Source organism: Anser brachyrhynchus (assembly GCF_964034855.1).
Source record: "Anser brachyrhynchus genome assembly, chromosome: 2".
Lineage (NCBI taxonomy): Eukaryota > Metazoa > Chordata > Aves > Anseriformes > Anatidae > Anser > Anser brachyrhynchus.
Genome location: NC_137695.1, coordinates 112,240,900 through 112,268,252, shown reverse-complemented (window position 1 = coordinate 112,268,252; position 27,353 = coordinate 112,240,900). Strand labels below are relative to the sequence as shown.

The 27,353-nt window shown below is 42.1% G+C and overlaps 1 protein-coding gene across 2 annotated transcripts in view; it reads left to right on the top strand.

The window, feature by feature from the left end:
* The first annotated feature begins 1,299 nt into the window (after positions 1 to 1,299).
* Positions 1,300 to 27,353, top strand: part of ANKRD29 (ankyrin repeat domain 29) — a 31,355-nt gene continuing 5,301 nt past the window's right edge. The window contains exons 1-10 of one of the 2 annotated variants that reach the window (XM_080579823.1): positions 1,300 to 1,398; positions 6,348 to 6,458; positions 8,516 to 8,614; positions 10,876 to 10,974; positions 16,621 to 16,719; positions 19,406 to 19,504; positions 19,596 to 19,622; positions 24,988 to 25,086; positions 25,530 to 25,625; positions 26,675 to 26,773. In XM_080579823.1, coding sequence (XP_080435949.1) covers positions 1,378 to 1,398; positions 6,348 to 6,458; positions 8,516 to 8,614; positions 10,876 to 10,974; positions 16,621 to 16,719; positions 19,406 to 19,504; positions 19,596 to 19,622; positions 24,988 to 25,086; positions 25,530 to 25,625; positions 26,675 to 26,773 — 849 coding nt within the window. In that variant the 5' untranslated portion in view covers positions 1,300 to 1,377. The remainder of the gene's footprint in view (positions 1,399 to 6,347; positions 6,459 to 8,515; positions 8,615 to 10,875; positions 10,975 to 16,620; positions 16,720 to 19,405; positions 19,505 to 19,595; positions 19,623 to 24,987; positions 25,087 to 25,529; positions 25,626 to 26,674; positions 26,774 to 27,353) is intronic. The other variant, XM_080579824.1, reaches the window with a different exon arrangement.

Here is a 27,353-nt window from a genome sequence, read left to right as displayed (position 1 = left end):
ATTTTTTTTCTTGCATCTTCTGTAGTCACAGACCACATGCAATTGAAAATAATTTCAGCTTTTGTGGGCAAATTGAGAAAGGCACTTCAAAATTTGTCCCTTGTTGGCTAAAATAAGTACAGAGAAAGAAAAAAAATCAATGCCTGCACTGCATTAGTCTCCTATTTTGTCATTCATCCAGAGAATTTTGTTTTTTCTTTGTCAGAATTGTCACATTCTGGCTGACGAATGTTAAATGGTTGGCATGTTACTCACAATAGATTGGATAAATACAGGGATTTTCCAGGGGTGAGGCAGGGAGCGTGCACTGATTGCTAATATTTTCCTCTATCAGTGGGCAAGTAGAGCTGTGCAACTGGATCAGAGCAAGGATGACTCTTAACTGTGCAATCTGCTGAGTTTATTCAGTATTTTTAAATTCCAGGAACAATCAGAATGATCGATCATGTTTGTATGATCTGCTCAGTAATTAAGGCTAGGTTCACACCAGGCCATACAGTCTTAAATGAGCTTATGCTATTGGCAGCTTTCATCTGCTTGCCTACAGTTTGTTTTACTGTATGCACAGAACTTTGCCCCAGGAAAAAAAAAATCTGCAGAAAACACTCTGCTTGCGGATTTGTAGAATAAACTGCTTGGATCTTAGTGCGAGCATATTCTCTAAATGCACACGCGTAATTTTCTTGTGAATGGCATTTATGTGTGTACATCAAAAGAAGAAAATCCCTAAGGGCTCTGTTTAAACCAACAATAGCAGAGAAATTCAGGAATCTCCCACCAGAGCATGCCCCGTTTTGCCTACTTTGTATCACGCAGGCTTTGAATGAAATCTGTGGCAGCCAGGCGAAACGGGACACGCACCGGCTTTCTGCTTGCTCGCTCGCACAGACTTAAAATTAAGCCATCAGGAATTTATTGGCTGTCTAATGGGCGCACATCACCCATGCAGGACAGTGTTGGTGCTATGGGGATGCTATACGGGACGCTCACCATCGTGTGCCCCGTCTGCAGCTTTGTGCCAGCCGCCGGGGGGGGGGGGGGGGGGGCTTGCATTTTGGGATGGTACGTGGGGGTGGTGTGGGAGCTGATTAAAAAACCACCATCATCATCATCATCAACAGTAAAAATTCCACCACCGCCGCCCAGCCTTTAAACGGGACTGATGGCAAGAAACTCCCGAGCATCCAAACCTGCGGGAGGGAGGGAAGGAGGGAAGGAGAGAAGAAGGGAAGGAGGGAAGGAGGGAGGGAGGGAAGGAGGGAGGGAGGGAGGGAGGGAGAGAGGGAAAGAGAGAAGGAGGGAAGGAGGGAGGGAGGAAGGGAGGCGCTGCGCCCCGCCCCGGCCCCGCGGAGCTGCGCGGAGAGGCGCGGAGCGGGGATGCTCAGGATGTCCTTCAAGGTGAGCGGGGGGGGGGGGGGGGAACAACACACACACACAAGGGATAGGAACATTTAGCCCTCCCGCTTCCTTTTTAATTTTTTATTTTTTGAGCTTTCCGTGCCGGCAGCCGGCAAAACGTTCCATCGTATTCTTAGAAATAAAGCTTCGTTAATTAATTAATTTATTTATATTTTCAGAAAGAACGGTGGGAGGGGCGGTTTTGGGGAGGGGGGGTGGGGGGAAGAAGGAAATAGAAGCGCCCTTCCCGGTCTGTGGGGTGCCCCTGGGGGAGCGGGCGCTTTGCGCAGCTGAGGTCCCCCCGCAGGCCGGGCGCCCGGCGGTGCGTAAATCACGGCCCTCCGCTGGCTTCAGGGTCTGTGCTCCGGAGGTTTCCATGCAGCCGGGAGCCTCCCCTCGACTTTTCCAGCCCTCTCTGCTGGCGCTGGTTGTGTAATAGTTAGGAAGCAGCTTTCAGCCCTGCTCCCCGGCTCAGGCTGCGGTGGCCACCGAAGCTCAGCTGGTTCGTTCCCTTTTCTGTGGTTCCTGTCACTGTGCTTCTGCCATCCAAACCCACGCCAGAGCAGTCATAGTCAAAACCATGCCTAAAATAAGTTTGTTTTTTTTAAAATCAGAGGACAGGATTAATAAGATCAATTGGCAAAGAGGGAAGCAAGCAGCAATTTACTGATGATAACGGATTACGTTTAGGCTAGAGGTACATCTCCTCAGTTCATGCACTTTCTGGATGCTGTGCTTGCTCTTCACTTATTGATCACCAGCTCCATGCCAGTCCTCTGCCACGTTGCTCGTGCTGCGTTGCTTTATTGGAAGGGTTGTTCACTGTGTTTCCCTCTCCCTCCTGTCAATGCATCTCCCCCCGCAGTGCTGGTGCTGCGCTTGCACGGTGCTATTTCGATGGCAGGACTGCTCAATGCTGCAGGTGGTTCCCAACTGCAGCCGAAGCCCTGATTTGTCAGGGAGCAGGGCACCTGCCGTGTGCTGAGTGGTGAAATCTCAGCATTCATCTAATTTTTTGTCCTTCCTTGGCCCCATCCCTCTTTAGTCTCTCCTGCCCCTCCACTCTGTCTCCATGAGTTGCTCCCACCTTTGTTTCTCATCAGCACCCACCCTAATTTGCTCATGGCCTTTCTCCTCTTGTTTTGTCAGCAACTAAGGTGCCAGCCCCATATTGTTGCCACCTCCTACCTTTTTGGCCTCCATGTTTTTGTTGTTGTTGTTTTAACCTTGTCCTTCAGATCTTCTTTTCTGCTCTGTCCCTATCTGCTCCCTTTTTGTGCCATTTTTCACTTCGTGTTCCCTCCTGCCCAAGGTAGCTCAGTGCCTGCTCTCTATCTCTCTGGAGAAATGCAGGCCTCTGTTTTTTTCTCTCTTTTCTGTGTTTTTTTCCTTGGTATTTTCCCTTTCTCTCAGAAGGCCGTGCACTTACTTTGGACTCCAACCAGTCTCCAGTTGCTACTGCCTATTCATGTTTTTCCATCTTATTATCCTTCTTACCCACAAGCTAGCATTTCTCGTTCATTCTCATTGTCTATACACGTGAACAGCCTCTCTTCTTCTACCACATTCTATGTTCTTTTGCCTGCCTTAACTTACACCTGTATCTTCAACTACCTGTCTCTTTACTCATGCTCCATCATGTAGGATGTATTACTATCTAATAAATTAGAGTCTTTACTAAGTCTAAAAATAAAGTCTTTCCTCCAAAGTCCCACTAACTTCTTCTGCTATATCACGCTTGATTCTGATTTCCAGTTCTTTTTCTTAAAACTTTTCACTTGACTCCTCCTTTCCACCAGGACTGGTTTGGAAACTGAATAAGAAAAGGAGATTTTCTTGTATTTTGACAGTACAAGGAACCAAACTCTGGACTAGTGTTCTCCTTCTCTCTTTTCTTTCTCTTTTTCTTTTCTTTCATCTTCGAGATCACTGTTTAAGAGCTAGACTCATCCTCCTCAGCTTTTACCCTACTGTGACCTGCCTCTTCTTTGCAAACAGCAAGTGATAGGTAGGGCAGGGAGTGGGAGCTGGTGGTCACAGCATTTAAATGCTACTTTTCTCCTCAGTCTTCCTTAGATGACACATACAGTTACTTTATCACATTTTACTTTTTCTGCATTCTTGTGTAGAAATGGTCTTGATAAATTTATAAGATATATTTTCCTCTAATCCATTTTTGAATAAGTATTTTTGCTTGATGTCAACACAGCATCAGTAGAAGGCAAGCATTTCACCTCTGAGCTCTCCAAAAGGCATACAAACAATTAAAATGAATAATGCAGCCAAATTTTGCAGTAATGCTTTAGAGACCTTGATGAAATAAAGGAAATTGTATCCCGAAAATTGTTGGTGCTGGAGCAAATGACATAATGAAATATTAGCTAATGCTTTGGTGAAAAATGGCATCACTTTTTCCAAAAGTTTAATATGTTCTGTTCCCTGACTGTCAATGCTGAGAATCATTTGTTTATTTTAAGAAGTTTTTAGGAGCAGACTAGCTTTATAATAAGAATTGCATCAAAACTTTATCCAAGTAATCTCTTGTAATTCAACATTGCCTCTCCCTAAGAAGTACCTGATGAGACAGGACTGAATTCATAACTGAGCAACAGCAGTCAAGGTGTATGTCATATCCTTTGGTTTAAAACCAGTTCATGGCTAAAAAATATTCAGTTAATCAGATTAATAATTCCAAGCTAATATTGTGTCTCTTAGTGATGTCAGTATTGTTGATATCACCTGAAAACGAAGAGCACAGATATAAATCCTTGGTTTGAAGGCAGTAGACAAATTGCTACATGGTTCTTCTTGAGGTTGTCCCTGTAGAGTGTCCAGGTTGCTTGAATGGTTTTACAAAGTCCATTCATCTTAGCATATAAAACAGCTCAGATTTGTGTTTGCTTTTTCTATCTAATTATTACATAGCTGATAGTCTGAGCGTGCTCTATACACAACTGCTATGTAAGGAATCCCCAGCACTGTGGGGGTCACGAGGGGAATTACAAGCACTGATAGTGATCATTACAAATTGGGTCAGAAACACCACTGGGAAAAACCTAATTTCATGTCCTTGATGCATTTGAGAGTTCTTCCTTGAATCTAATCCAAAGTGTGAGGACATCTTTGCTGGAGAACTACTGTAGGAATTACAGAATATCTTAATAAAGACAATATCCCTAACTATGACCTCTATAAATAAACTAGAGCAAAAAGGACAACATGGGCCACTGTGTGTTTAGGTCACCTGCCTGCTATTACATACAATTTGAGTGGTTGTAAGGGTAAAGGTGGAATAACCGTGCTTCCTGAATGGTCACCAGCAAGGAGGGTATAAAGGGCTAGCTCTGTTTTGATCCACATTACCAGTAGATTCACCAGAGGAAAAGCAGTTTATCAGCTGTAAAAAGAAAATAAAAATTAAGCCTATTGTGTTTGTTGTAATTTTCTTTTTCAGTCTCCTGCCCTATATGTGCTGGTACAAGAAATACTACTAATGATTTATGGGAACTGTCCCACAATTTACTGAATGGGTGAAACTTCTCTTGTCTCAAACAGTTGCCAATTTTATGACCTGCTAACACCTATGAATATTAAAAATGCAACCAATTAAAAATTCTCAGTGTGATGGAAATGGAATAAATTCACAGAGAAGTGATCTTGTGCCTGCTGGTTTCTGGGAGGTTTATTACAAGCTAGTCACTGAAGGAAGCAATTTCAACTCTGATCTATGGATATATTTTAAGTGTCAGCCATAAAACTATTTAATTGTAGTTCTCTATCACATTACACTTGTGCATTGACATTTAGACATGGGAAAGTATGCATCAGATATCCTGAAGCAGAACGATTGACTTTTATATCCATTCTGCTCTCTCTGTGTGTTATCCTGAAGGCAGGATTCTCTGGAAAGTAAGGTCCCTGAATTATTGGCACTGTTTTGGTCTGAGATACCATCAATGATGTGATGCTCTACTGAACTGTTAGTGATATTTGGCCTTATTCAAAAACAGAGGCACAAGCCTGCTGTAAGATATATGTACCACTGCCACCGTAGCTTTGTTTCACCTCAGCACTTCTGCTGCCATGTTGCTTACCCATCAGCACGGCATTTTGGCAGCTGCCTGCAGGGATCAGACAAGGAGGTCAACAGCAAAGTTTGTCTCTCTCTTTTTTTTTTTTTTTTTTTTTTTTACTGTCCTCCTCCTATGCTGAGGCAGTGATATTTTGCTCCTACAGAGAAGTTGCTTTGTGCCATTGTTTGTAGGACTGAGAAAGCTACCAATGTGATTAATAGTGGTCTGTGGAGTCTAGATTTCAGAGTTTCTCTATTTTGCCTTACATATTGCCTTGTTTATATAGTAAATGAATTCATAAAGCTGCAGACAGCAAGATTTTAGCCTTCTTTTTCTAGCATCACCCAGAAAATAACTCACATGCTGACAGCTACAGGGTGTTAATTCCAGGAAAGAGGCAAACCAAATAATGTTGGAGATGCATGAACAATCCTTTTCACGTACCAGGGCTTTGTATGGAAAAGACAGAAGTGGCAGAGAGCTAGCCTGAAATACAGGAGGATGTCCTGCAGCAGGACATGTCAGCGGGATGAATCAGCCTCTGTACCTGGGCTCAGCCCCGCCACAGAAGCAGACCATGCAGGTACCAGTTAAAACATTGTTTTTTGTGATGGTTCCCTGGGGATCTAGAACAGCATCGTCAGCTCTTAATATAAAGCAAGCTAAAAGTAATGCTGCTATGGACACAGGGAAGACCTGAAACAGTATGGGGTAGCACAGGGAGACTGATCTCTGTAATTGTGCAAATAAATCAGATTAGCTTCCCTAAACTGAAAAATGCCTGGCTTGAATGCAGAATTTGCACGTGCGTGTTTGTCCATTACGTCTTCCTAAGTTTTTTCTCTTTTCTTTTCTTTATTTTTTTTTCCCCACCAGAAAGAAACACCGCTCGCCAATGCTGCGTTTTGGGCTGCAAGAAAAGGAAACCTGGCTCTCCTCCAGCTGCTGCTGAACAGCGGGCGAGTAGATGTGGACTGCAAAGACAGTGTACGCACACCATGCACATATTCCCTTAGCGCTGATTTTACATCGCTTTCTGAAACCCACTGCAGAGAGGGTGTGGCAGGGATCTGACTGGAGACGTTCGAGAGTCTCATGACACCTGAACATGATTTAAAACCCTCCCTTGTCAGGAAGCAAGTTTGAAACTCAAGATAAAATAGCATGATGATTTATATCAGTGGCAAAGGGTTAGGAATTTGCCAGCACTCAGAAATGTGTCTTACATAGTTATATGTGGCGCTGACATTAAAAACACAGATCCTAGCACCTCGGGCTTCTCTTTGCAAGGAAATGTCATTGTGGTAGTAGATCACAGTGAAGAATCAACTCAGCCAAGCCCAGTAGCAATGATTCTGTCAGCTAACATTGCTCCTCATAATTAGTTTTTTAAAAAATAACCCTGGACCACAGTTTCCACTTAGGCAATGTAAAAGTTTGTATTTGATGTGCAGCCATTCCTGCTGTGAGTGGCGCATGCAGTGTGCTACACACGGCCTGTGGTGCTGGCCTCCTGACTTCCTACTCTCCCCACCCCAGCATCTCCTGCACTGACACCAACATGAAGGCACAGCAAGATCTCCAGGCAAAGAGGAGCCCAAATTTGATGAGGACCAACAGATTTCATGGGATTTATTTTCATTTTTTATAACTATAGTTGTAGTCTCTAACTAGTTTTGAGATTAGAAATGGTTTAAAAACACAGATAAGGTGTATGCCTCGCTATTCTGCCTATAACATATGTACTGTTACTTGATTGTACGAAGCTACTGCAAAGAGCCAGAGAAAACTGAGGTTGAGAAGTCCCCAGATTTCCTCTGGTTGTTCTTGGGACTGACTTACAGACAGTTGTGCCTGTGTTGTACAGGATTAATGCCACTTCTAGCATGTAACATGCTTCTCTCATTATGAATGCCTTCAAAGTGCAAGAGATTTTCTAAGCCCATTGTCTTTAACCTATTTTTCATCTTCATTTCATTTTTGACCTGTAGGCAAGTACTCGCCATGCAATACATCTGGAGTTGATCCTATGACTGTCATTCAGACAGGGAGGAAGGGATGCATAGATGGGGGCATGAAATAAACAGGATAGAGATAGATGTAAAGAAAGAAGGTCCACTACTGCTCTTTTTTTTCTCAAAATAGGACAAACCTCGATTAAGAATTTTTATTAGGCCCTGTAAAATATCGTGATGTTAATTCTGTCAGGCATACACATTTTCTAGACTAAAATATTTTCATACAATTAAGGTTGCATGTTTTTTGTTTTTTTTTTTTTTTGCAAAGTCACACATTTCTTCTTTAGACTGAATTAGTATGTGTGAATGTTTTAAAAATATTAGTTGTGTCCTTATGTATGTGGGCTTTGCATGTTGCCCTTACACCACATACATGTAACTTAAGTCTTTTTTCAGTGGAGCAGTGGCCTTACTGGGGTACTGAGGGAACCTGAAGTTGTAGTTCTGCTATGGAAAGCTCTCTGATACAATGCGAAGAGTCACAGACAGAGCTTGTCCTAGTCATTCAGTTAGGGAATTAGTATTCAAAACACTGGGACCTTACTCCTGACTATGACTCAAAATTAAGTGACTCAGATAAGTCACTTTCCTCCTGTGTCTAAGGTTATTCTTCTGGAAAGGATGCAAATATCTTTGAGATTCTCTGATAAAATCTGTACATAAACCAAAATATTGTTGATGTTTTTGTTACACTTTTTTCAGGACAGTAATGCAAAGTCATTGCATACATATTTGTTGAATGGTCAGGCTTAGCTTTGCAGGCAAGTCCGTAACGTATTTCTTTTAATACCTGCTAATTACGCATTTTCAAAGCATTCATGATAGCAAGTTTTAAATTGCCTTCAAATCTGTTCAGGGGAAGATTGGTCCCCTGTTCAGGAAAAGGAAAAGAGCAGACAGGTTCTGTGGTCAACAAGCATAAACACTCTTCATCTTTTCAGAAGAAGGTGTTGTCTCTTGCAAACAGCCTGATTCAATGCTGAAGGTGTCTGTCGAAGGTACTGATCTGTTTTTCTTTATTCCCAGCTTGGCACAACAGCTCTGATGGTCACATCTTACCATGGCCACATAGATTGTGTACGTGAATTGGTGTTGCAAGGAGCAGATATCAATCTGCAGAGAGAGGTAGGAGAAGTTCTGCATTCAGACAGGGATTGATTATGTGATCGTTGGTTTATTGGAAATAATAAGAGTGTTGTCTGTTGCTTTCTGCCAACTGCCTATTTGTGCTGTGCTGTGCTGTGCTGTGCATGTATAAACAGGGTCTGCTCTCCTAAGGACATCAAGGAGTCAGATGTCTGAAACTTGTAACACAAAGTGAGATGCCAGAGGTACATTTATAAATAATTCACCAAACATTTCCAGCACATGGGTGTTGGTGTGGGGTACTTATATCTGAGGTGTAACCCTCAGGTTACTCCACTTAAGCATCTGCCATTTTACTTATTGGCACGGTAATTTACAGCTTTCTGGATGGGATAAACATGATATGATAAGGAGAAGTCCTTTACTTTTGACTTGCAGATTTTGGTCATTAACATCAAGAGGATGCTGTTGTGAGCCCAGGAGTTGTTTTGACTCAGTATACCCAGAAGTTTCTGCCTTTCAGTCCGAGGCAACTCATCTCAAACAATCACACAACTTAATCACCCTTTCCTGCATGTCTACTTTGCATTCAAGACATCTCTCACACCATGACTTGCTTGTTTGTGGAAAGGAAAATGTCAGCACCTAGCTTTGTAGAAGTGCCTTCCCCTCATACTCTGCTCAAGTAGTGGTAAGGAGTATCTACAGCCATTCTCGTCTGTGTGCTGGCTATAATAGCTCTGCAAAGGAATGGTACTGGCCCCAAAAGAACAGCAGTTTGATAAGGACATGTAGTGACATGGGATGATGGCAGGAAGAGCAGGACAGCAGTATTTTCATCACTTTAACAATCCAAGCAAATGTTTCTTATTTTCCTTGGTTACCTGGAACTAGAGCATGAATCTCATGCTGATGTCTTCAAGTCACTGAGTCAGTGAATGCCATGCTTGATGATTTAAGTGTCTTTGCACTAACTGGCCTAAACTTGCATTAACCATGAATGTCAGTATCTTTCAGAGGGGTCCTGTCCCAACAAAACATGTATTTGAACATGTAGTTTCCCTTAGATAAACATTGCTTGAAAAGCAGCAACAAAAGGAAAAGTTGAGAACAGTTTTATGGACCTTTTCTTGAGTTTCACTCTGGACGCATTGGTTCTGCATGCCAATATAAAGAGAAACACAGGAATACTCCACAATCACTCTGTTGCAGAGAGGGAGAAAAATAAATGAAATTTAAGCCCTAACAACAAAGGGCACTGATCTGAAAGTAAATCTGCCTACTCAAACTAGTGCTCTTGTATCTTGAAATTACTGTGAACCTCAGAAAGGGAAGACCCATAGGCTTGTCTGTAAGAGGGGTCTCTAAAATGGTTTCAAGGGGCCATGTGCTATTGCAAAGGTTATAGGCACTGGAAAGAATTTCATATGTAGCTCCCTTTTTCTGCACATTATACATGGGATGAGAAAGCCTGAAATTAGGAATGCATGTTTGCCTTCTTTCTTCCTTACCTTCCTTGTCCCTTCTGTCCAGCCATTAAAATCTTCCATGTTCTTTTTTTTTTTTTTTTTGTGCATGTATTAATTTACTCACTGGTTTTATACAGCTACTTTACCCAACTAATACAGTTACTTTTTATACACCTCATAAAAAATATGGGCTTTCATTTCTTCAGTGAGGTTAAGGGAAAGTAGGAGCTGCATGACTGGCAATAGCTGCTTGAAGGCTCCCTGGCTGGATGGGAAGCTACTCATGCAAAAGACAAGGGTGACATACCAACTGCAGTCACATTTTGCCAGTGGAGAGTCAAGCAAAGTGGAGCTCTGCTGTGCTGAATAACCCCTCTGCGGTCTTTCCACACCCTTATCCAAACCCATCCTGTGCTCGTGTTTGTCTTAGGTTGTAGGAGCACGTGTTAGAGGGGTTGGCTACAGATTGGCTGTTCCTCTCTTGAGTAAGACTGCTCTGTTCTCCCTCTGGGCTTTCTTTCCCTATCTGAAGACTGAAGAGAAGTAAATGAAACCTAAGAGGTCTCTATTAAAATCTGTGCAGAAGCCACTCGTGAAGATTGATCTTTATTCCAATGTGTGATGCAGGCCACATTTCTCAGTGCAATGAGAAGAAAACTGACCTCTTACCAAAGACACCTTATGTCCTCTGCAGTCCTCAAAATCATCATATATTTTCAGATGATATTGAAATGATGGGGCTTAATAAGTTTTAATTTGAAATGTATACTTTGATCAAGCATGTTATGTGGTTCTTTTTTTTTTTTTTTTAAATCCATTTTTTCCCTACAGTCAGGTGCAACTGCTCTGTTCTTTGCTGCACAGCAAGGCCACAATGATGTGGTGAAGTTTCTCTTTGAATTTGGTGCCTCCACTGAATTTAAGAATAAGGTAAGATGCTTTGTCTGGTTTTGCAGGCAGATACATTCTGCCAGTCAGGACTGTTGTTTCCTCTTCACATGAAACATGATGTGGCAGCAGGAATATGGCAAAATGATTTCCTCTCTTGAATGTTTTCTGAATAATATGAGTACTACAATATATTGTGAAAACTTTACCTTGGAACTAGCATTTACTACCTGGACTTAATGGCCTGATTTGGTCAAAGATAAGTCCATTGATAGTGAAATAGTCTTTCCTCTTAAGCCATTCTCCAGCACAAGAACAGAGGCTCTCTTTGTAAATCTCAGGTACCATCCTATTTTATGCATATACGTACTCCACTTGCACAGACAGGAATTTGGTCCATGTTGGGGAGTGTCTGCGTACCACCTTAGGAGACAGAAGAATATAATGGCTTCAGTTTGAAGAAGAAAAATAGTTCTTTATCCAACAGTAACCAATTTTTCAAGATGTTGTAGTCAGTGATTTGAATAGCTCCCTCAACCCATACCTGCTTTTCAAAGTCCCTGAAAACACAGGCTTTAAATACTACAGGAATTGATGGAACATCACTAGGACTCAACTCCTTACCCTCTAGGGACTGTAGCAGATATTACTGATTACAAATCCCAAGGTTCTGTGGTCACAGAGTTCACGCATGCCTGTACAGTAGGATGTGGATTGATTCTGGTACCTCAGGGAACTATGCTTGTGGTAAGCAACGCTCTGACCGCAGCAGAAGCCTCCATCAGTAAATTTAAAAACATGAATGAAATTGTGGCTGTTTAACCACAACATGGAGTGCAGCTGTGGAACTTAACACCATAGGAGGATGCAATGTTAAATACAACAGCTGGATGTTAAAGTGCTGGATAATCTCATGTGAAACAGAGTTACTGGGAGAAGCTGCACATTAAAATGGAGTTGCTTCTGAGTCTTTTATCTAAGAGTGAGGTATAGGTGGGGGTAGCAAGATTCAGAAAAATACTCTCTCACACTCATCTGTATACGATTGGGTGAGTGAATTTACACTGTTCTTTGAGTCATCTGACCTATAGAGAGGCCACAAAAGCATGCTGAAGGAGCAGATGTGTCCCAGCCATGAGAAGAGCCTGCACTGCTCTCTAGGGCTGAACATACAATTGGGCAGTGCTTTTGCAGAGGGCAGTGAATGCAGGAAACTGTTGGTAAGGGGGGAAGACAGAGACTGAGTACCTTATTCTGTCTAGAGGGACAATTACACCTTCACCAAGCCTTTGAGCAACCTGTGGTCCAGGTGTTTGTGAGGAGGTCATGACTAGGCCCAGAAGGTGAACTGCAGGCTTGAAATTGTCTGATCCTTCATGACAATATATGATCATTTTTGAAGCATGCAAAATAAATTAAGGAGTCACTAGGGCAGATAAAAGGGTGTAAAGATCCAAATGAAAAGAAAATCTCTCTGCATTCAGCCCCTCCTTATGTCTTCCACTTTTGGACAAATATAAGTTTGGGTTTTACTGGATCTATCTCCCATTGGCCTTCTCATTTGTTTTGGTATTGGTTCGATTTTCTGATTTAATAATGTGATTTTCATAGCTTGAAATTATTAAATCAAATCTTTCTGTTAAAGGGCAACTAAGATAACAGGCTCTTCCATCCCTTTCCCCAGACCCTAGAAACAAAGTAGCTGACAAAATATGCCTTTTCAGGTCAGAGATAAAGCATTTTCTGATTAAGGCAGTCAGCTGGGAGCAGCACAGGAAGAGATGAGGCTGATCCTGTCTGTTTTTAAAGGGCATTGCAAAACTCATCAATTTGCAATGAACTTTCTATTATAAATGAAGATGTTAAATTTAAATATGAAAACAGTTTGAATGCATCCTAGGAAACAGAGACTTTTAAGCAAGGCAATGCAAAGCCCAGTGTCATCTTTGTAATGTGCTTCTCTGTAAATTTTAATTACTGCGTTTGTCACTCATATGCAAGAGTGCTGGAGAACAATCTTAATAAAACTATTCTTGTTCTCCCTTGTATCATTTGAGTTGATATTCACTATGACAGGCTAAGCAAACATCCCTAGTATGTATCAGAAAATAAAATGTTTACTTTTCTTTACCTGAGACACATTATAAGCTTGCATCTGGGTTCTTGTAAGGATTTCCACGGAGGCATGCTTTCTGAGCAATACTGCTGGTCGAACAGTATGTTGGAGGCTATTTTTCAGTAGGTACTAATTGCATAAGATAGATTCTCCTCCCTTGTAACATATTTCAGAAAAATTAAGAAAAACTTCATGTAATTCTAAGGTGCTTGCAGGCAATGATGACAGAGGTGAAGGAAGGGACAGGCAAATAGAGAGGTGTACACCAGAGAGCATGGTCTCATCGGGTGCTGCTGTTCCCAGAGCTTACATGAGAGATTGGCAGCTACTGTACCTGCTGCTGACAGGGAGGAGAGAATATAGGGATAAGAAAAAAGGGTTTCAAAGGAAGAATTACAGAGGTAGCTGAGAGGACTGGCTCCTGTCTGAGCTTCCAGTATGCTGGAAGGGTTTGCAGTAAAGGATTAGTGAAAGCTAAGTTGTGTCATGAAAACAGGATATGAGCAGGAAATAAACCCAAGGCTGAGTGCCTTCTCTCAGCTCCATTGCCTGTCTCCCTCCCGCTGCAGAGCGGTTATTGCCCTACAAGTGCCTCCGTGGTTCCTCACATGTCCCTGCCCAGCTCAGAGTTTCCAAGAGGCTTGCCAGTACCAAAGATGCTGCTTCAGCATTTTACTTGTTTCAGCCGAAGCTAAAAAAAAAAAAAAAAAAGAGAAAAAAAAGAAGGAATCACATGGCTGAAGGAGATTTTAAGACTCTGCCATTTATTTCTTGTTTTCATTCTTCCATCTACCTTCCTTATAGTCTGTAAAACAGTGGGGTCTCCAGCTAGAGCATGCTGGAGAACAGGCTCTTGTGCTGGCAAAAAGGGAAGAAAGTGAAAGCAAGATGCAAGCTCAATAGGAGTTGGGGGACTGATTTTTTTCTTCTCCTAAAAAATGTGGACCTTTGCAGTGTTTTGTCCAACACTGCCAATTCCTTGATTTAACTGAGTGTTGTCTTGCCATAAGGTGTTTTCCATGGAAAGCATTCCCATCCCCAAGTTCTTTTTCGTAGAGCAAGACCTCTCTCTGTTTACCAAAATGGTACCCCCATCCAGAGCATGCACACAAATCTCAGTCTCTTCTGTGGAATGAATTTGACTTTATAGGAGACAGACAACAGAGCAGGTCTTAGAGTCCACTTGCCTTCCTGATCAACAACCAAATCCTTGGGCCAAGGAGTTGTTATTTGATTTTTTCTGCCCCTGGAAATTTGATTTGATTTGAGGTGGGCAAATGGAACTAGATCAGGGTGATCTAGATCTCTTCGTCACTCTAGTCTAAAAGATCTTAATTTTATGTTTTGGAAATGTTATTCTTTCCCAAAATCTATCTAAAAACTGTTCTTTCTAAAACTGTTCACTGAATTCAACCAACTACTAGGTCATGATCCCCACACTGAGACACTTTATATCCTGCTTAAAGTGTCCTCCTTAAACCTCAGGCTGTGACATCTCCACAGTGGAATAGCACAGTCCTGCTCCAAGAACTTGCCTTCAGCTCTGCTGTGTTGACTGTGGTTAGCCGTGCAGGCCTGTCTTTGATTTGGGGCCTCTCATTTTGTTGCCTCCAGAAATTATGTTAATAACCAAACAATCTTCTTAAAATAACATAGTTGGGAATACAAGCATTGTAGAAAATGAAAAGCAAAAAAACAATAAACATACTGTTCTCATACACAGCTGAACATGACCACTTATCTTCCAGGTGGGGAACCTCAGTATTTTTAAGCTTGCTATAGCTCATCCTTCCCTGCCTCTCTGAGGAAGACCTTCTGTCTTGATAATACAGTTTTTTTTCTTAACTCATTGACCTTTCTCTCCCCGTTTCCTTAAGGGAAAGTCTTTTAAAAAGTCTTGTTTTTTTGTTTGTAGGCCTTCGATCTGGTAACTCAGCACTCAAGTAAAACTGTCTTTCAGCTGATGGGAGACAGGAAACAGATTTCATGAAGTTACTAGCATTTGCCATTGTTTTTTAAGTGTGTAGAGGTGGTTTGTTGGTTTGTTTATTTTAACCCAGAAACCATTGTGGTTGCTTTCGTGTTCTGTTCCAGCAGTTCCTATTAAATTAGGATATTTTATTTGACAGGAAAGTCTAGTGACTCATTGCTATAGAGTAACTTAAGTCCACTGACCCGGTTGCACATCGTGTTTACTTACATAGTCCAGAATTAACAGTTCTTAGATGGTCACCTAACAGTTTCACATTGGTGACTTTGCTGACACTCAAGCCTTGCTTGCTTTTTAATGTGGCAGGGCAGAAGGGTGAATAGTTTTTGAGCATAGTTACAGACAGTCCCTGTGGATTACTTCAGCCATGTCAGGGCTTGAGTTTTCATGAGATTGTTATAGGCACGAAATAGCACTACAGATTAATAAGTTTGATTGTCACTTCCCATTATAACAGATTCCTTCATCCATTTGGGCTGTAACTTGTCTTGTTGGCTATCTGTCCACGTGGAAAAATTAAGAGAAAACTTTTGAGTTGTTTCAGAGAACAAGACCGAGGGAAAATATAATCTTTTGCCCCAATTAATAACAGCTGTAGAAACCATTTATTTGATAGCTTGCTTTGTGGAGGAGGAGCTTGAGGCAGGGAGAAGGTGGGGAAGGAGACAGAAACCCTCGGGTATCCATGACGTGGCATCATCCTTGCATCACGGCATGGTGCCGTCCCAGGCAGAAGATGAGAACCTCCTCTCCATAACAGTGTCAGAAACGATGGCAATTTTTGAGTGGGGTACAATGCATTTAACACGATGTGGCAAGCCCCGCATTTGCTATTTTCATTGTTTCAGCTGGCTTGGAGTTGTGAGCCAGCAATACTGAGGTATTTCCCATCTCAGGTAGCTCCTATGGGAGCAGGTCTACACGCCAGACTCGATGCATGTGCCTAGGTCTCCCTTTAGTGGTAATGCACAGTAACTATAACTGCCAGGGATCGTTTCTTCAGCAGAAGTAATGGGGCTTTCACTGGGTTATGGGTTTGGTCTGATGCATGCTTCCACATTTAGCTAGAATGCTTTTAGCTGCATCCTCCCTACTCTTCTTCAGGCCAGAACTAAAAGGTGAAAGGCAGAACATGACAGAGCATGAAGTTCTGGTCAAAGAAGGGCAGATGGTCGGTAGGCTTTAGAGCAGGGGAAGGGTGTGCTGTCCTTCAACAAGTGGAGGAGCTTGTCATGGGTAGGGGATTTGGCAGTAAAAGTGAAGAGATACAGAACAGCTTGGTGTTGTGAAGCAAATAAAGTCTCTAGTGGGAAGGTAGAAGATGAGGAACTAAAAGCAGAATTTTCTTTGTTCCCGTCACTCACTAAAAAAGCCTCAGGAGAAAAATGTTTATAGTGATAGAGCCAAAGATTTAAGGGCCATGGCTTGGCACTAAAATTACGAAGGATTCAGTAGCTAGTCACTCCAGAATTGTTGTGAGCCAAATTCTGAAAAGCCTTAAAATTTGCTTATGTTTTATGGTGACATTCAGTCTAGCATCTTCACTCCCACACTACTGTACCCTTTCTTTGTTTTTTCACAGGATGGAGGTACTGCTCTTCTAGCTGCTTGTCAGTATGGGCATGCAAAGGTAGTGGAAACTCTGTTGAAGCATGGTGCCAACATTCACGATCAACTTTACGTGAGTTATTTGACACGGATAATATTGACAACACTGGTGATGGAACAAATGTGCTGTTTGTTGGACAGCAGTGGGTACTCCGGCTCCAGCACAGAGAAGCATTTGCCAAATGTTGTGGTTTTGTAGTACTCTGCCTCTCTAAGTTGTGATTTTTGTTAACTGTCTGCTTTTCACAGTTTTGGGAGAAGTGGTACAAAGATGGTTTAGCTGTGTTTTGGTTCCTTGTCTGTAAGAAGGCTATGTTCCAAATCTGCACCAGCTTTGTGCTGTCCCTTACCATTGAACAAAAGCTCGTGTCGTGTTTTACCGTATCAGATTTGCATTGCAGGCAGAGAAATAAATAACTGTAAAGCCACTGAGGTATTCAAGAATCAGTTTATCAGTTTTCTGCCAAGAAATGTCGTAGAAGTTATGTTGTCTTTAAAATATATATATTTTTAATATCAGTTTAAATGACGTTATTTGGTATTTGTGTGTCTCTAGTTTGTCAGTTCTCTGGGCAAAGAGTGGTTAAAACGACTGAGCTGACATTGTTTAGTTGACTTTTCAGAAAGCTGGACTGAGCCAATGAAGCACTGGATTTAATTTACTTCAGCAGAGACACAAATAAGCTGGGCTTTTCAGCATTCAACAAAAATGAGTGGCAGGTTTTCTCTCCACTTCCCACCACTCTTTCCTACCCAAGGGCACAAGACGAGTCTGACAAAGAGGAATTTGTTCCCCGTGGATATATATATGTATCTTTTTTAGCCTTTTCGACGGGGTTTGCAGGATGCTGTTGGTCAGCACTGAGCACTCTCGGCTCCCACCAGTCTTCATGCACTCGTCGCACAGAGTCCCCACCTCTGTGCTGCTCCCACCCCACGTTTGTACAGAAGGGTTCTCCACAGTCACTGCTGCCCAAGTAGCAATGACCTTGCTAATCTAAGGGTTAGCATAATTCGTAACATTCATAATGTTTGTCGTCCTCTGTTTGCTAATCCCAGGGTTTTCCACCTGGTTTAAAAATAGCAGTGCTGTTGCACCTGGGGACACTTACCTAGAAGTAAAAGCAGTAAAATAACTTCCTTGTTGTCTCTCCTGGAAATGAGCAGTATTTACATTCAGATTTAGAGATGTATTTTTATTGCTCAAAGTCATGAGGCAAAACCAGTCAGAAACAGCTGCTTAATAAAATAAGAACACAAGCTCTTAAAAACAAGCACTAGCCTGACTCTTTTTTTTTTTTTTCTGGGACATTGCCAAGTGGCTTTTACACAATGGTATCTGGCTGACAGTTTCACTTGCAGGCAGCCAAAGGAGAGGGATTTCGAGCATGCACTTGGGCAGTCCTCCCCAAACCATTGAGATAGATGTTTTAATTTTAAGTTGAATCATGTGAGGGGTAGAGGAGAACACAAGAGAATACGCTAACTAAACAGTGCTACTTGCAGAAATATTTTATAGCCTCTAAACAACTTTCTTGTTATAGCACCAAATCAAGTACAAATCCCAAATAATTAATTAAAAAATAATGGTTGGATGACAGGCAAACCAGGTTCTCCATCATGACTGATGCTATATTAAAGAGCTCTTTTAATATTATGCAACCTTGTCTGCTTTCTAAATGGAAGCGTTCTTACTGTATGTGTCTCTGGAGGAAGATGCAAAGCATCCGATGCCATCACCCTATTTCATGCACTTGCATAGCAGCCATAGAAAACAGCCCCTCAGAGGGCCCAGGCATGGATATTCATCTGCAGTGCCAGCAGATACCTCTCTTCTTTACCAGGAAGGACATTTGCCATGCAATCAAGGTCAAACATTTTAAATTCAGCCCCTGGGCACGCTATTCAGTGCATGTTTCAGGCCTGCGCTGAGTTTTCAAGGAGGAAGACCTAAGCAGTATGTCTTTCCACTTCTAGTTGGTTTGATGGCTTTTAATGAGGTTTGAAAATTTTTCATTGAAAAAAAACTCAATGAGATGATTTTTTATTTTCTTTTCCTACGGAGAAAGCTTATGAATTTTCTAATGTTGAGAACATCTCCACGTGAAAGACATGTTGAAGAAAAATAAATCCCGGATTAGTTCATTTCTTTCACAAACTTTTCATGGAGAAATGCTGGCTTCTGATAGGGCTTTGAGATACTCTGTCCTGCATGTGCTACATTTACCCACTTTTATTACAGAGCCAATCTCTCCTGCAATATGTGCCAGAGCAGTGGTCTAGTAGTTGCTGGCATGGCGCAGCAGTATGGCACAGTACTCACTCCTTCGGTCTAAACAGCAGGCCTCAATGCCAGAGTCTGCAGTTCTGCAAAGTATTTGAACACGTTTTCACCACATGCATCTCTGTGGCAGAGCACCTCTGCATGAGCTAAACAAACCTGAATAAATATATTTTCCTAAATAGGAATGGATTTCTAGTTATGTAGACCAATGCTTTGGTGAGCTAGACTCTTAGTATGCCAGACCCAGGACTTAATGCTGTTTGATACATGATGGGAGCCAGTACTTCTTTATGCTGAATGAAAACATTGCCATAGTTTGTGATTTTGGTCATTACTCCTTGAGCTCAGCTGTCTATATATGCTGTTACACTGCATAATGGCTTAGGAGGGAGAAGGTGATTCAGTTTGCTTTGTTTTTGTGTGAAAAGTACCGTATAATTTCAAAACAGTATAAGCTGGATGTATTTGTTCTTAGGATGGAGCTTCTGCAATTTTCTTGGCAGCGCAAGGAGGCTATCTGGATGTCATCCGATTGCTCCTTTCTTCAGGAGCAAAGGTTAACCAGCCACGACAGGTAAGCTCAACACTTCAGGGCAGAGCTGGGATCTAATTAGTAAATTTCACAGTTATTTAAAGTTAACACTGGAATTTTCTCTGGACATCAGGTTCCCATGGAGGTGCTTCACCAAAAGGTAAATTGTGGCTGTGTCTGCATTTGTGTGTTAGTTCGGAGTGATAGTGTGGATTTGGAGGAAGTGCCCCAGTTGTTTCTGCTTGCACACAACCTAGATAATTTCTGTAAGAAGTGAAACTGGAAGCTCCATTTTAGGCGTGCACCAATTGTGCTTCACATCCTAAAGGAGATCAGACCTCTGGCTGATCCTTGGGAATGCTTTGAACCATGTGCAGGTTGGGCACGTTTGGGCCACGGGACCAGACTAAATCAAAATAAAACCCTCAAGCTGTGTTTAGTGTTGATATAAGGGCCTTGCACTACCTCTTGCAACTACTGAGCTGTTTCTGCTGCACCAGGCTACTTGTGAGCACATATAGTCCCTCATGTCCTTGCGTTCTTTTGAAAATCCTTGGAAAAGCTTTGGAAAATCTGGGAACACTAGTGGGAGAAAGTACTAGATTTAGTGTACTGAGATCACCAGAAACGTGGGTTCAGTATTAATGCTAATCTTCAAAAAAAAACTTTCACTTTTAGTTTTATTTTGTATCCTCCGTGTGTACTTTGAAATTCAGGCGTGAGTATTAACCTTCACCTCTGTAAGTACTTGGTACATGTGCAGAGCTTTGCTATCTAGGTTTCCAGTTGCTTCCTCTCGTTAGTCTGTTCCTGTAAACACATGAGACCAGTGGCAACCGTGAGCACGAAATTAGCTCCTCTGTAGGCAGTGGGGCTGCTGTTTGATCATTAAATGATACGAATGAATTAGATGTGGTTCAGAGATCCCTGCTATAGAAGGTGGAGGGCTAGCTCCACTTTGCATCACTGCGTGCTGTTGTTAGGTATGGGTGCATATAGGTTAGGTCTTAAACTAAGGGATACATAAGCATGCCTGGTTTTCAGAGGCATACAAAAACTCTCTTGGTTTCAAAAAATACGGATCCTTGATTGTTTAGATGTGTCTTGATTCTAAAATCAGTGCTTAAACAGCACTTTCAGATGCTGCTTTGAATAGCCAGGTGTGGGAGTTGCACAGCTAACTTTGCTCCTGGCACTTCGAGGTGTCTGGTTAGAGACAGACGTTCCCAGGAATCTTTGCCTTCTCTGGGAGAGCCTCCCCTGTGGTCTGCTGAAACCCTGCAGGCAAGGTAGCTGTCCTGGGCCTTGACTGCACATTATAAATTGATGGGATAAGGTCTTGTCCTTGCAATCAGTCACGTATGTCTGCCAGGTGTCTGTGATCGCTGACTGTAGCAAGTAAAAAAACAGGAGTCAGGAGCAAATAAATGTGAGGACTCTAATAACAGAGGACAGCGTGGCATGTGACAAGCTTGGCCAGGTATTTTAGCATTTCTTTTCATCTGCCCCAAAGAACCTGAAAAGTCATAGCTTGGCAGCAGAGATTGATCTATATGGCTTCTGCTGCATCTGTAGGTTTGTGTCTCCTTGCTGCTCCTCTAGTGCATGGAAACTGCACCAGCATTTTATGTTCACAAAACTGAAGTCATTTTCCTGGTGGATAAGAAGGATAAACCAGTGTTTGCATTAACAACTTTTTGAGTGGGTCAAAAGAAAGCTGGGGAGCCTTTGATTTAGCTGAACCAGTTTCACATTCATGCAACACAATATTTCCTGATGCATGTTCAAATCTCAGTTGAGGCAAAGACTCAACTCCATGCGAATGCCCCTCCTGGCTCTATCTCATCTCCGGCACTATGGGCTTAGTTTGCCTCAGGGTACCTTGGATCCCTGCTAAGATTATGCCTGGGTAGATCTGTGGCATTTGTATTCAGGTCCACTGTAATCCAAAGCATTTCCTCAACAAATGGAGCATTTTTACTGTTTAATTAGTAAAGAAATGGTTGGATGGACTTCAATCTCTTTCTTACTAACAATTTTGCACTTTGTTCAAAGGTGGCACGTTGGTTACCAGGAATGCAGCCCTAGATGGTGCACTTTTGATGCCAGATGTCTCCTACTGTCAGTCACAAGCTTTGTTGCTCTTACTGCTGTAGGAAACTTTTCTAAGCAACACTGAATGCAGGGCTGCCTGTAGCTGCAGAGCGCAAGGTTCATGCTTCTCCTTCCTAAGTGTCCACGTTTTCCTCTGTCTTGTGAATTTAGGGGTGTAATTCATCTGTCTGATCACATGCAACTTCCCTGTATGTGTCTTCCTGCTGCTCCAGTGGGTACCAGTTCCCCTTCTGTCTTGTGCCCCATCTCCCAGTCTCACAGGGTTCTCCTGACACCTTGGAGATGCCTGTGTGCAGGCCCTTCAGCTCAGCTCTCACAAGGCTGAAGAGGGAAGCTTTCTGGAAAGCTTCTTCCCTGGCAATGTCATTCCTCTTGATTTTTAACCTTCTTTTCTTCTTTCTGACATTGGGCCCCCATGGAGACAGGCTGGAATTTTTTTGTCATCTTTTTGTCTAGACAGAGTTCGGAGCAATGTCTGCAGCCCGGTGTAGGCAATGTTTCTTTGCTTCTCAGACTCAAAAGCAAAGCAAGAAGGTTATTTGCCAATGAATTTTATGCTGTGTTTTGGCAGGCTTTAGTTTGACTGGTTAAGTAGACTGAAAATGTTACGAAAATTAATTTTGTTTTTCTTTCCACGTGATATGCGATCACACATACATGCAAGCTGGTAAACCTATACAGAGTGCAGACTACAGTCCAGCAAGCTTGACTTACTTATTATTAGCAACAATTCGGCTGGTATAGTGGTGCAAGTGGACTGGTGGGAAGAATGGTGGAGGACATGACACTGAGCAGCCTGAGAGTAGGGGCTCTCTGTCCCTGAAAGTCCTCAGGGGGAATACAAGGGTAATTTCACCTCCTACAGTAATCTGGCCCTTTCTAAGACTCTAGGTCTCCAGCAAGCACTGAGATTCAAAGCTGCAAAGCAAACTCTTTAGTTAATGGGTAAGAGAAGGAGCATTAGAAAATTCTGTCAGGGAATGTTTGGGACGGCTGGACATAATGAGATATAGTTTGTATCTATTACGAATATACAATCAAATAAGGAAATAATAAACACAGCCTTAAACATATGGAGCATTTAACATTGTTTATTCTGTAAAAGTAATGGTCTCCAGTCTGCTGGGTGGTCAGAGGAACAAGAAATGGAAAGTACTTTTTGAACGGCTTCTTTCCCTGGTGTCATTTTCTTCCTGACTCATCTCTGAGTCTTAATATCTGTTTATACAGGAATTCTCGCATGGCATCTTAGTACAATGTAGTATCTCTTTTGGACCATACACCAACATGAAAATGAACAGAAATCTCATCTACTGCATATAAAGATTATATGCATTTACATAAACCTGCCTGTTAGATGCTGTTTGTATAAAAGATAGAAGCTGACATTAATCACTGTGAGCCCACCATCAACTTCTTCATCTTTCTTCTTTTTAAGCTAAATTCTCCAAGGTGTTCACTCTTTCTCCCAATGTATTTTTGTCTCTACCCTATAACTGAGATGCAGACAATGATATCTAACAGCAATACTATTAAGGACAGTTAATGGTAACATCGATGTTACCCAACACAAGTATTTCCTTCTGCTTCTTTCGCTTCATAACTGAAGAGTCATAAACATCACTGTGAGTGAAAGAAAGCTGCTATGTTCCCCATGCTGTTCTTGTACTTGCGTTTTTTTTATGTAAACAGAAATGTGGACTTGCACAGCATTAGTTCCTCATGCCCATTAAATTGTGTAGGTGGCTCGCTATTTTCCAAGTTTCATAGGCTTTTTCAGTGTCCCTCTTGCTATTTTCTAGAGCCCTCTGGTGGGGGAAGATTGGAAAAAATATCAAGTGTCAGTTTACTGATAGGGAAAACACTGTACATTGGAGATGGACAGTTTTTGCTATCATGCTAACATCACATGCTCTTTGTACAAGAGAGCCTTTGTTATTTTTGAATCATAAAGAACACTCATTGTATTAACAGGATATGTACTAGAGTGAGGTCAGCCACTAACTTCCATGAGATCATTTATAGAATTGATACAAGAGTCAGCAAAGATCCTATTCTTTGCCATTTGAAAAAACTAAAGATATCAGGGTGTATGTTTGCTTTTCCTCAGAACCAGAAAAGGTGAAAACTAGAACACAATATCGAAGGAAGAAATAACTTTGTTGTTTCTTCCAATGGATTAAATCACTAGCCCATAGAAAGCAGAGAATGGTTCAACAATGTTTTTGAATAGCTTTAGCAAGTCATATGAATCTCCAGTTGGCACCGAGGAGAGAGATTACTTCTTTGATCAAGGTGGAAATATTTTATTTAAAGTAAAAAGCTGTTTCCTTCTGAAACTTCTCATTAAGGCTCTTTCCGGGGTTTTGTCTCATTCTTTTCCTGCCAAGTCTTCAGGCTGCTGAGGCTGGCAGGAGGAACTGGCAGAATCAGACACCCTGCTACTTGTGGTCTCACTTATAAGTTAAAGTCCATGCAGGCAAAACCTTTTATTAAAGGACCATGCAAATTAATTTGGTGCCACATAACTAACTGCTGGAGTCCTCATATAATCTTGAGAAGCAAATTTGGCCATTTAGAAGGAAAAGAAGGAAAAAATACAAAACTAAATTCTAATTGCAGAAACAATATTTCCAGTGTTTCAACTCACCTTTGTATTTGGGATAGAAATTCATCAGAACGTTCAGCTTATTTTGAAGATGCATTTTATTTCCCAAAGTTTTCTGCTCAAATCATGATTGCCTAAGAGCCTAAAACATATATTTTTTTTCCCCCAAACCAGATTATTTTACATTGTATTCCTTGAAAATTGACTTTTTTTTTTTTCTAGTGGAGCTCTTGAAGATAAAATCTGTGAGATACTCACCATCACTGTAAGTCAGGACATTTTTATCAGATTCCCTAGGAGTGGACAATGTAATTTAACACTGAAAGTTGCTGATCATCTCAAGTTGTTCGTTAGCTTCTATAAACAACTTCCATTCAATAGGTACAGACACCCAGCTGCAGAACTCATCCATGCACGGATCCTTCTGCCACATCCAGCCACCCAGATTTCGATCTACACAGCATACCTTTGGCCTTTACATTTTAAACTTCCCTGTTTATTTTAGGCACAGCTGGTAAGCCACAGAGGGCTTCTAGTGTTCAAACAGCAATGCCAATTTCAGGTCAGCCATGCAAGAGAAAACATCTAAGGGTTCCTCTCCTCGACAACCAGAAATGTTCTGATTTCCTCCAGGGAGCTCCCACATGCTTCTGGAAGGGACTCTGCATTTGTCTGTCCGTGACGCAGAATTTTATTGAGGAATTGAAGTTCATCCCTTCCAGTAGGCAGATTTTGGTAGTAAAATACTGGGGAGTACACAATATAGAAGTGAAACTTCCCAGCACCCTTATTTTGTTTGAAGGACGGGACAGCACCCCTGTGGATCGCGTCGCAGATGGGCCACAGCGAGGTGGTGCGAGTCATGCTGCTGCGGGGAGCTGAGCGGGACGCCGCGAGGGATGTGAGTGCCACCTCTTCCTGTGCTCTGTCTGCAGCTTTGCGCTTCCTGGCGTGTTTTGAGGCCGCTAGGCTGTCTGAGGGGTGGCCCAGTGTCCCCAGAGGTTGTTCTGTTTGTCAGGTTGTAAAGCTCCCTCTTGGGCTCCGTTTCTGCCTGCGTGTCTGGGATGGCTCCCTGGAAGGACCTCCTGGAATAAGAGAATGAAGATGTCCATATAAATGAGGGACAGACGTGATATGGGTTGTGACTGGTTCATTTCACCCTGAGGTTTTCAGAGGAACAATCCTTCAGATGCCCTAGAATTAGCAGCGTGATCTCTGGAGGTGCCTCCTCAAAGATGATGAGCAGAGGAGACCTTGTGGGGGGAACAGCTGGTGTTTTCCTCCAGCCTAGGGGAATGTGGGTGAACACTTGTTGTGACTGAGCTGATCTTCTCTCTTTTAAAGGATGGTACAACTGCTTTGCTGAAGGCTGCCATTAAAGGCTACAACAATGTGATAGAAGAGCTACTTAAATTCTCTCCCACCCTTGGCCTGCTGAAGGTTAGTAGTGAAACACATTTATTTTTAGACAGAAACTCAAGAAGGCAAAGGGTCTAATGAAACACCTGACGTTCATGACAAGTGGAAGACGATAGAGATTGAGCCCAAAAAGTCAAGAGAAAAATGAAATTTCTTTATTAAGCCTTTAGTGCTACATACAAACAAATCTTTTCAGAAGATATTGTGAAATTGATTTTTGGAATAAGGAAGGACATCGTGTTGTGGGAGGAATTCTCTTGCTTTTTGTCAGCTGATTTTATTTCTACAGTAAACAGATTGCTCGTGGTGGTGCAGTTGTCAGCATTATACCCTGCCCTTTTATTGCCTTTAGTCAGTAAGCTAGAACCCTAAGAGATCAGTTGTGAGTAACTCTCTGTTTGTTTCTGTTTTCCTCTGAATTCAACCAGTGACTCAAAAATAATAGCAGATATCTGGAAGCTGCATTTTAATAGCTGATCAAATTGCATGCACCCATAAATGATACACTTTGATGACTTCTGTGGATGCAACTAATTGGCAGTTTTGATAAACTTGAAAATCCAGGTGGCATTAACATGATTGTTAATTAAGAGTAAGAAATAGCTTCCACACTTACGTGAACTGTCAGCTTGCAGCCACGAACGAAAGGTCAGCTACGATAAAAATCACCATTCAGCTGCCTGCCAGGGAGAACATTAATCATGAGAGAAAGGAGATAAAATGCACAGCTGGTTTCCATTACGCCTCGTACTCCTGTTTCAGTTGTGAATGGCTGATTTCACCAGGCAGCAGCAAGTGCCGTGTGCTTTTCAACCTCTAATCTATTGACAAGGGCAATTTTAAAAAGAAGATATTACTGTGGTAAAGTGAACCTGACTCTCGCTTTTATTAAAGCATTTAACATCACCTCCTTTGTAGTCCACTAGCCTGCCAGCACCCTCTCTAAATCACCATCAGGCTTTCACGACCTAGTCTCTTCCACGTTATTTCTCGTTTGTGGGTTTGTTCTCTGCAAACATCTTTGTTTCACTGCCTTTTTGATTCCAAACATCTCCGTTGGTGTTTTCCAGAATGGGACCTCTGCTCTCCACGCGGCTGTTCTGAGCGGCAATGTGAGGACGGTGGCACTGCTGCTGGAGGCAGGAGCAGACCCGTGCCTGAGGAACAAGGTACGTCCTGGCGTGCCACCCCAGGGCTAGGACCGGCGCTGAGCTTTGGAGCGCCTGTGCGTGCAACGTAGGTGGTGGTTGTCCACGTCTCTGTGTAAGACCACGACTGCACCTTGATCCTCTCCTGCAGCACCACCATTCAGTCCATCAGGTTTTGTACACAAGCATCTATCAGGGTGCTGCTACCTGTGAAGTAATGTCAGCCTGAGAATAACCTCATGCACTCGTTAACCCAGCACCACAGGTTAAATTGTTAGCTGTAACTAGTCATGGGACAGCTAGACTGTGTTTTAGGGAAACAGTAATCTGTTACTTGGTTTGGTAAGTCCTAAGTTATATTCGTGTCTCATTTCACAGACGTGTACGAAGGGTATGTCCACAGTAGGAGAAATCTATATCTGGGTGCCTCTGGTAAAATTGGCTTAGGATTTAGCACATTGCTAATATCAAAAATACCTCAAAATTACATGCACCTTTCCAAGGTCTTCTACAAATTTGTTAGTTTATTGAAGCAATTTCATATTCCTTTTATGACATCAACTTTTCTGCAGAAAACTTAAAAAAAAAAATCTATTACGTG